Source organism: Prinia subflava, chromosome 11 (assembly GCF_021018805.1).
Source record: "Prinia subflava isolate CZ2003 ecotype Zambia chromosome 11, Cam_Psub_1.2, whole genome shotgun sequence".
Classification (NCBI taxonomy): Eukaryota; Metazoa; Chordata; class Aves; order Passeriformes; family Cisticolidae; genus Prinia; species Prinia subflava.
Window position 1 is genome coordinate 11,362,627 of NC_086257.1, and position 9,557 is coordinate 11,372,183.

The following is a 9,557-nucleotide window of genomic DNA, read 5'->3' on the forward strand; positions in this document are numbered from 1 at the left end:
TACCAAATCCCTGCCAAAACCCACATCCATTATTAAATCTGAGGAAAGGAGCTGAGGAAAAAACCAGCTAATTACCAACTTTAACAATTGTGTCATCTAATATGCACTGTAAAAATGTTGTGTAAAATATTTGGCAAAAAAACTGGTGAAGTCTAAATCTCTAGCTACACCATCTACACAGTGACTGCCAGGGAAGCTGAAAAACATTCTTTTTGTGCATTTTTTTGGAAATTCATTAATAAAGCAACAATTCTTTCTCTTGGCACGGTTAGTAAATTAAGCTTGTTAGCTGGAAGGAGAAAGTGAAGTAAGAAACAAACTTTGGCCTCAGCCATCCCACTGGTGCCATCAGAAGAGGGAAGTTAGTAACCTTTTGTTTGCTTCTCTCATGCCCCTGTTAATCCTTCTGAATTCTTTCCAGAACTTAGCACGAGCAGAGCCTTTCCTGTAACACTGAAAAACAGCGATTTCTTAACTTTTTTTTAAGTGGGGAAAGACTGGCACTTTGCTTTATATTACAACTCACATTTCAGAGTGATCTTTATGGTGTTTTGTGTGTTCATCGAGACCAAAAAACCAACCAAAAAACCCCAACAAAAACAAAACCCCAAACAAACAACAACACAAAACATCCCCACCAACTCACAGAAAAGAAAAAACAACACATGGAGAAATTCTGACATTTGCTTGACTTTGTGGTTCTGTCAGGGATACTGCAGCAAATTCAGTGTTACATTTAGCAGCACTTGGGAACTGAATTCGGTTGCTAAGCTTGTTAGCACATGAAAAAGTATTATGTTAGTAAAAATCAGTTCTTTCAAATCAGCCACTCTGTGCAAACAGCCCTGAAGAGGAGGTGCATTGTTTTATGTCCTAATTATGTCAGTCACTTGATTTTAACATTCAGGGTTAAATGGAAAAATGGCAGTTTCCAAAGGAAACTTTGAAGTAGACAAGAGAAGTTGAAAGACTATATTGACACCTGCAGTAAATGATTTCATTTTGAAAGAAAAAAAAAGATAATGACCCAAGAAATATAAGGGTGCAGTGTACTAATGATGGGAACAGGATTTAGTCGAATGACAGAAAAAAATTCCCTCTATTTTTAGTTCTCACCATGTCTTGTAAACAACTGCAGGTGCCTGCAGGTGAGAGTGTGGTTTTATTACTTAGGTCCAGTTTAAATAAATTTAGTATCTTTGTGCACAAGCTTGTATAGAAGGAATGAAGAACACAAATTATATGTCATGGAAATTTCATTTTCAGCCACCTGCCTAACTGGATAATAATAAGTGAAATAATCTAATGGTCAGTATTATTTTCACAGCTTAAGGTGATGAAGTTTCAGGATGAGTTAGAGTCTGGGAAAAGACCCAAGAAGCCAGGCCAGAGCTTTCAGGAACAGGTTGAACACTATAGAGACAAGCTGCTCCAGAGGGTAAGAACTGTTCTTTATGTTTGCCTCTGATTCTGTGACAGGCTTTTATTGAGTTTATTGAATGTAAGGTGGCTTTAAACATAACAACACATAGTTCTTGTTAAAATACTGCTGTACTGTCAAACTGTGTGTCTAAGTCCAAGTGCTTTCTGCAGATTACATACCATATCCTTTTCCAATCCAAATCCTGTCGTGTTTCCACTGTACAGCTGGGTATCACTGTGGGTAGAGGAGCCCTAGAGACCTCTCCTGCATCTACTGCACGAAGCAAACTTAGGTGTGGGAAAAGAAAGGGACAGCCCTCAACTGAAGATGTTCATCAGACTTCTCATTTTACTTTTAGTAGTTGAGCTGTTGTGCTAAAGGCTTCTTCCCAAGGAAGGGAGCAGCATTATTATTATTATTATTATTATAGTTATTATTTTTTATTTGACAGACTCGGTGTATGTATTAGGGTATGTATTTTCTTTCAAAATGGTCCTGTTGATACCTAGAAATGGACTATAGTTTGTTTTTGACAGAGTAGATGTTATTGCAGAATCTTGTTTGTATTTTTGTTCTATCTTCAGATGTCTTCTAGTTATGAGAGGATATCAATTTTCAGTCTGGATTAATGAGGATGACTACACATATTTAAAGTAGAAAGAGGTTCCTGATATTCTTCCATGTTTAATTTAGTTTAGAAAAGCTATTACAGCTGTAATGTTTCCCTGAAATTTGTAGCATTGAAGACTGTTCATTTCCAGTTAGATACTCAGATTTTCTCACAGAGGGTGATACCCTCATGTTTTTGTTAGTTTGTGTTACAGTGAATGTTTGTGCTGTGTCCAGTCAGGAGCAAAGGCTGAAGAGCTGGGAGGGTGTGACCATTAGTTCAGATCATGTGCTGTGTTCCATCAGTGCTCACTGCTTTTATGCTATTTGTCATTAGCTTGATTGCCTCTAATAATTATTCATACCTTGTCTGAAACCATGATGCTTCTCATAATCTAGGAAAAAGAAAAAGAGATGGAAAGAGAACGAGACAGAGACAAAAAGGACAAGGAAAAGTCTGAGACCAGGTCCAAAGATAAGAAGGAAAAAGAGGAATGTACACCAACACGAAAAGAGAGGTATGGCTCCCCTTGGACTCAAGTTGGATGGGAGGAAAACCCTCTCAGTATTTTTGTAGGCAATAGCAGTCTTGAAATGACCTTGTATCACACATCTGATTTTAAAAGAAAAACACAAAACCACCCAACAAAACAAAAACTAAACAAGCCCCATGCTTTTGGCTATTAAAACATGTTCCAAAATGTTAAAAGAATTGTCATTTTTACTCTGCCCCAAGTACAGAGTTGCCCTTTGGCTCATTTATGCCCTGGGGAAGCATGGTAAAATGATTACCAGTTGTAGACGAGGTTAACAGTCTTGCAGCAGTGAATTGGCTGCAGTGTCTCAGTCAGAGAACTGTTCTGAGGACAGACCACAAGTGATAGGCAGTGGTTTCAGTGTTATCTCATAGTGCAGATCCTGCTGAGCACCTGGGGTTGGGGTGGCTGACTGGACACTGCTCTTCTGATGCTTGCACAGCCAAACTCTGCCGTGGTGCTGGGTGTAGCTATGGTGAGGGGCCTTGCTTTTCAGGGAGCTGTGACAGAATGTGTTTACACTATCTAATGACTCACAGGCCTTATTTTTTCTCAAGCAAAGAAAATCTGTTACACATGTTCAACTTGATTTTTTGTTTTAATAATCAAAAGCCTACAATACCTTAATTGCTTACAAATAACTGGCATGGCACAGGCTAAAGCAAGTCCGTGCAGAAAGGCAGAGCTGTTCTGACTGTGGTTTTCCCTTCCGTGCCGCGGCAGGAAGCGGCGGCACAGCGCCTCCCCCAGCCCGTCGCGCAGCAGCGGCAGCCGCAGAGCCAAGTCGCCCTCGCCCAAATCCGAGCGCTCCGAGCGCTCTGAGCGCTCCCACAAGGAGAGCTCCCGCTCCCGCTCCTCGCACAAAGACTCTCCCAGAGATGTCAGTAAAAAAGGCAAAAGGTGAGCTGGTACCTTCTCTGTCTCAGGAGGCTGACAGGGTGTTTGGCTGGCCTTTGGGGCGGGGCTGCTCCAGCAGACACGTTTGCACTCAGGTGCTCTCTCAGTGCTCTGCAGTGCATGGTCCTCATTGGCACCTGTGGGCACTGGGGTTGAAGTGCTCACAGCCTCCTGCCCCAAAGCTCCAGACTCTGCTCTGCTGGGGTTTCTTTACCTGTTTGCTGGTGATTTGAGGAAATGCTGCTTTAAACTAGAGCACCTTGCTGCTTTCTTAGCTTTTTATTCTCAAAGTATAAGTCTCCTGTAGTCCTTCTAAAATTTCTGTAACCCTTCTATAGAACCTCTCAAATTACAGTGACCATGCAGCCGTTCACTGATGATTAGCTTACATGAAGCTCCTTACTCCCATGGTTTGTTTTTTAAGGGAAAAGATTTGGATACTGCTTATGGGGTTTTGTTTCCAAACTATTTGTTTCCTAACCTCCACTCTGACACAAATATTTGTCTTTAGTTAATGTTAAACTTGAGGTGAAATTTTATTATCCTGCTAATGCTGCTGTAACTTGAAACTTGAAAGTTCATCTTCCACTTCTCTTAGAAGTATAGAATATCTTACTGATATAAAATTCCTCAGTCAGGCTGAGGAAAACTCCTTTGATGGTGTTGACAAAACCATAGCACAAAACTGCAGTACTCTTGTGCTTATATAAAGATTTCAAATAAAAGTAGAAAAGTAGTTGAGACGACTTCTTAGAATTAGTATGATTATTAGGGAAAAATATTTTCTACCTTGTTTGGCTCAATAAATAAATACAAATAACTTCAGGAAAAAGTGCTTTTATCTATTAGTATTTGACATAAAAATTTGGTTTTTTGCAGGTCGCCATCTGGGTCCAGGACACCCAAAAGGTCGAGAAGATCACGATCCAGATCCCCTAAGAAGTCAGGGAAAAAATCCAGGTCTCAGTCCCGTTCTCCTCACAGATCTCACAAGAAGTCAAAGAAAAGCAAACACTGACAATGTTAATATTTTTTATGATGCTGTCACTTACTGGAAATGCGGTTTTGTTTTTGTGCCTGAACAGTCTGTTTAAAAACAAAAAAGCATTCCTGATTTTTTTTTTTGTGAATGCACGTGTATACTCATGAGTATCGGCATCTGTAGACCTGTCATTGTTTTATATTGTACAAAATATCTTCATTGTGACTATTTCCCAAAAGAAACATTTTTGTGTTTAGAAGTTTCATCAGAAATGTGTGTAACTGATCTGCTGGCAGTAGTGATATTTTGTTTTTAGAATGTTGTGACATAGCAGAAATAACCCAAATGTTCCTCCTTTTTGTAGCTTTGACAATTTGAATTAGATTTCAAATAAAATCTGAACAGAAAACGAAGATGTTGTTTTCTTGCCCCACTGGTGCTGCAGATCCCTAAGGGAGTGCAGTTTGTTTGGAGGTACTGTGTATTTCAGACAGACTGCAGTGCTGGATGGGTCAGTGCAGTGCAGATTCTCTGTGTTCCCACTGTTTGACTGTCCAGATAAAGGCACCTTCTGACTCCAGTGGATGGGGGTTCTTTCCTGCTGTGAGATTTTACTGTAAGAAGAGTTGAACAGTCTGCTACCTACCCTGATAAGCTTTACAGGTAAATCTTTGCTTCCTATGTCTCCATTTTAATTGCAGGGAATATTTGTAACACCACAGTAATGTTTAGTTCATTTTTAAAAAGGGCCTCTGCAAAGACATCCTCTGTGTAGTGTACGTGTGATGTCTCAGTAATGAGCCACCTTTGTGGGGAGCACTACAGGACAGCAAGCCTGAGGCTCTGTGGTTTGTTACATACAGATACAATAATTGCAGCCTTCAGTTCACTCTTGTTTTCTAAAACTGTTTTTCCTGCAAAAGGACAGCTTTTTGAATTTATTCCTCTGTTGTGAAACTCTTCAAGGTGGGAAAAATTAAATTTTATTACATATTTATTAAGATTTTTTGATTCAAGAGGCTGTTTAACTTCTTTATTTCGTGTCAGACTTTTCCTTCTCCAAGCCTGTTCTGTGTGTTAGGCATTGATGTGGCTTTTAATTGCATCACCTTACCATGCAACCTTTCTGTGGGTGGGAGAGGGGGAGGCTGCAGTGTTTATACGTGGAGGTGTGGGGAGATTGTAATAAAAATATAAAATCCAAAGGGATCTGGCCTCTTGTGAAGTGTTTGTAAAAGCCAAAGCTGTGCTTAGCTGCAGGCAGAGTGCTGGAGGATGGCCTGCTGTTACACTGCTGGTGCACTGGTGTATCCACAGGCTTCACACAGTCAGACATTTGGAAATGTGTTGGGGAAAACCTGTTGGACATGTAAATAGCCTCACTGGCTGCACTTCCAGAAACAGGATCTAAAAGATCTTAAAAAATAAAGTCTCTTTCTCTTTTCTTTTCCTGATGAGAGACATTGTTATAAGATTCTGTAAATTGTTGCATATGTGAGAATTAAGTGGAGAATTCTCTTTGCTAATGAGAACTCGGAAGTGATCTGAAACACTGAAAATATGAAGAATGCATACATACTGTAAAAACTTTCTTAGAATGAATATTGAATAGATGCATTGATAATGAGAAAAGAATACACATTTTATCTGTTTGTAATACCTCGTAAAGAATCTGTTTTAGAAATATGCAGAGTTTATTTTTTTGTATTTTTTTTTCCTCCCTGTAACATAAGATGTTTCAGGATAGGATTCAGCAGAGGTTTTGGTTGCTAAACTATTATAAACCAATTTATTTTCTTCTTAGATGCTGTGTATTCATACCTGGCACAGACCAGATGAGGCTTTCTAGAGAGAAAAGTAGGTTCTAAAATCAGTTGGGGATAGGGAGAATCCTAACTGTGCAGTGGGAAGATGATCACTTCAGATCCAATTAACTTCTCTGTTACTTTTGTCTCGTAGCTGATTATAAATGGAGGAGTGATAAATGTCAGTGTTGTGGGTCAAATGGGACTAAAGATGCTTTGCCACAGGAGTATTTCATCTGCAGAATCAATTGTGTATTTCATTTAATAACTAAAACCCCTCAGGGTAGAAAATCACTTAGCATTTCAGGTACTTCTCAATAATTAATTTTCATTTCAGCTTTTATAAACTTCTCATCAGTGAATATAGAAAGCTTAAGCCAAATAGCAAGAGAGCTAAAGGAGCACACCCATTAGGGTTTATTTTGTAACTGCTCTATTATGCAATGTCTTTTTCAGTATCTGTTCTCTAAATACCACTCACACCCCTTGTTCTTTGCTTTGTGTCCTGGGCTCTAAAACAGCTGTTCTTACCAACAGTCTCTTAAGAGCAATTAAGAATTTGTATCATTTACTGGATTGCCTGGGCTTTTTTGCCCTGTAGAAAAGAGTATCTTTGATCCTGCTTAGTCTTAATGTCTTCCTGCTTTTGTACTTTCATTTATAGCTTGGCTTTTCCACAAAGAAAAATGGGAAGGGAGGGGGCATCTGGTAGCAAATATTTTGTAAAAGATGCAAAGTATTATTGAAGACTTAAAATTAGGCTGCTTATGAAATTCATTTTTCTCTAGGTCACGTTGCAGTGACAAGGTGCAGTCGCCGTGTGCCATTACTGTGTGACTTGTGTTTCTGCAGCCGTTGGGGGTGAAGGCAGAATGGGTGGTGGAAATAATCTGGGATTCAGGAAGTGGCATTCAGGTGAATCCCTGTGAAGTAAAGCCCTGTCCTGAGGAGGTGTGGGCCTGGGTCTGCCAATGGTTTGTGTGGTTGTAGAGGAGGAGGGAGCCCATTATCCTCTGAGACCCCTCTGTCCAGCTCTTCACTTTGGGAGGGCACAGAGACACAAGTGGGTAATGGCTCCTCTGCTGCCCTGCCTTAGGGAAACCAGGGGGAAATGTTCACCCTTCAGTGTTCAGGCTTGTCCAAAGCAGAGAAACCGAGTGTAGCTCATACAGCCGGGCTCCAGCCTGGCTGAGAACCCTGGTACAGCCAGCACCAGCGTGGGGTGACTGGCAAAGGGAATGTCCCTGGTTTGTTCCCAGGTCTGTGCTGGACCTGCATTCTGGTGAGCTCTGGTGCAGCCTGCCCTGCACTCCTGGACATCCCAGAGCTCACGGGAAGGCCTTCAAGGGATACAGCTGCAGGTGCCTCTGAGCCAGGCTTGGCCTGGGAGTGTCTCCACAAGGCTGGGTCAGGCTCAGTGCTGACCCGTGGGCCCTGTGCTGCTGCACAAAGCTACACAGTGCATAGAGCTTCCTTGCAACAATTAAAATCTTCCCAGTCTTACAGAAGTATTTGTATCTGAACTGCCTTTTTTAAACTCTGACTTCCCTGCACAGCAGCTGCATGTATTTTTTGTAATACTGTTTGAGGAAGGGTTGGTTTCTGAACGTCAGTGTCAGGTTGTTATTCAGACACTGTACACGTGGATGTGGTCTCCCCCTACCTCCCCTTTGGAGGTTTTGAAGTGTAAGAATCAACAACCACTTAGGGACAAGGGTAACAAATCAATGTTTTCCAAAGTGTGTATTTAGAATGGCAACTATCACTGATGTGAGTTCATCTGTCCTGGTGACACGAGAGCAAAGAGTTCATGTAACGCTTTAAAAACCAGAATCTCGGGAGAAGAAAAGCAAGATCAGCCACAAATTGCAAATGTGTTCTGACTCTAATCACTTGAGGCAGCTTGCTTGTGGGGTTTTCCTCCACAGACACTGACAGTGCTTCAGTGGAATTAATGCTTTGAATAAGTAAAAATGCAAAGCGTTGCTGTATTGCTGCAGATGGACTAAGGTCTGAACTTGGTAGTTTTTAGATAGGTAGCTTGCTGCACTTTTGTAAAGCTGTGTGAGGAGCTTGGGATGGGAGGGTTCTCAGCTGTTCTCAATCTACCCTGAACACTTAAGGTGAATATTCTAGAGAAGACAGCTACAGTGACATAACCTAGATGAGAATTTTAGTTATTTTAAAATCAAGCACTGGTCAGTGTAATCAGATTTATCAAATCACAAACCTGATACTGTCTATCTGAAAATTTTATCATTTTCTGAGTAAGGCTGCTGAGGTAATTTTGTTAAAACAGCTCATAGTAATATTTTAAAGTTTCTTATTGCTGCATGTGCTGTTGCAAGACTTCCAGTACTTTGGTGGTTCTTGCTGCTGCTGGAGCTGCTGCTCCTCAGTTTGTAAGCCACTCTTGTAAGGTTCACAACTAAAATGCTAAATTAATTTTGTCCAAATCTCTTTCCCCTGTAGGATACAGAAGTCTTAAACAATTGCATACTGTTTTTTCCTCCACCTGCTTCTGTCTCTGCGGTGTTGCCTTTCATGGGCGAGCCTGTGCCATTTGCCACTTCTGATGTCTGGTCTTGTGCTGGGATGTTCTACAGTGTAACTGTCATAAGCTGGAAAGTTTTCTGTTTGTGGTTATTTAAAGAGGAAATGGTAGTTTCACATGAACTTTTTTTGTCTTACTTGCTTTGGGTTTGTATTTTATACAGAAAATTTTCCAATTGACATGGCAACAATAAAACTGTCAGTTTGCTGATATCCAGAAATGCTTTTATTTTTAACCTGTAAGAGAGCAGTGTTGGTGCCTGTTATGCATGAGCAGTTCCTTGGCCTCACCAGCTCCTTTGCTGCTCGTTGCTGTTCTCCCCGTGTTACCCACCCCTAATGGCTGCTGCTGTTCCTCTGTCGGCAGCGACCTCTGTGCTCCTCGCACTCATTAATGAGGCACAGGCTGCTCGCTCTGTGGCTGCCCGTATAAATCTCTCTTGAACCAGGGAAACGCCCCCTTGGGCTGCTGCTGGCACCGGGAGATGATGAGCAGCTCGTTAGCACTGGCAGCGCTTTGCAGGAGGCAGGGAGGGCGTGGATGGGCCCTGGAGTGCTGTGGCTGGGCCAGTGTCTCAGCTCGGTGCTGCTGTGGGGCAGGTCCTGTTCCAGCCTCCCCTGTGCCTCCTGTTCTCTCTGTCCTTTCTGCTGCCTTGTTTGAGTGCGCACAGGGCAGGCAGGCCCAGGGCTGAGGTGCAGGGCAGGATGGGTGTGCAGAACATCCCTTAGCAGCCGTGAGCTGTACAGGCTGT

The 9,557-nt window shown here is 41.7% G+C and overlaps 1 protein-coding gene across 5 annotated transcripts in view; it reads left to right on the forward strand.

Annotated features, from left to right (window-relative positions):
• U2SURP (U2 snRNP associated SURP domain containing) overlaps window positions 1-4,860 on the forward strand; it is a 38,815-nt gene extending 33,955 nt beyond the window's left edge. For 4 of the 5 annotated variants that reach the window (XM_063408754.1, XM_063408751.1, XM_063408752.1 and 1 more), the window contains 4 exons: window positions 1,328-1,438; window positions 2,432-2,550; window positions 3,292-3,468; window positions 4,345-4,860. In XM_063408754.1, the coding sequence (XP_063264824.1) occupies window positions 1,328-1,438; window positions 2,432-2,550; window positions 3,292-3,468; window positions 4,345-4,483 (546 nt within the window). In that variant the 3' untranslated portion in view covers window positions 4,484-4,860. The remainder of the gene's footprint in view (window positions 1-1,327; window positions 1,439-2,431; window positions 2,551-3,291; window positions 3,469-4,344) is intronic. The other variant, XM_063408755.1, reaches the window with a different exon arrangement.
• The last annotated feature ends 4,697 nt before the right edge of the window (window positions 4,861-9,557 follow it).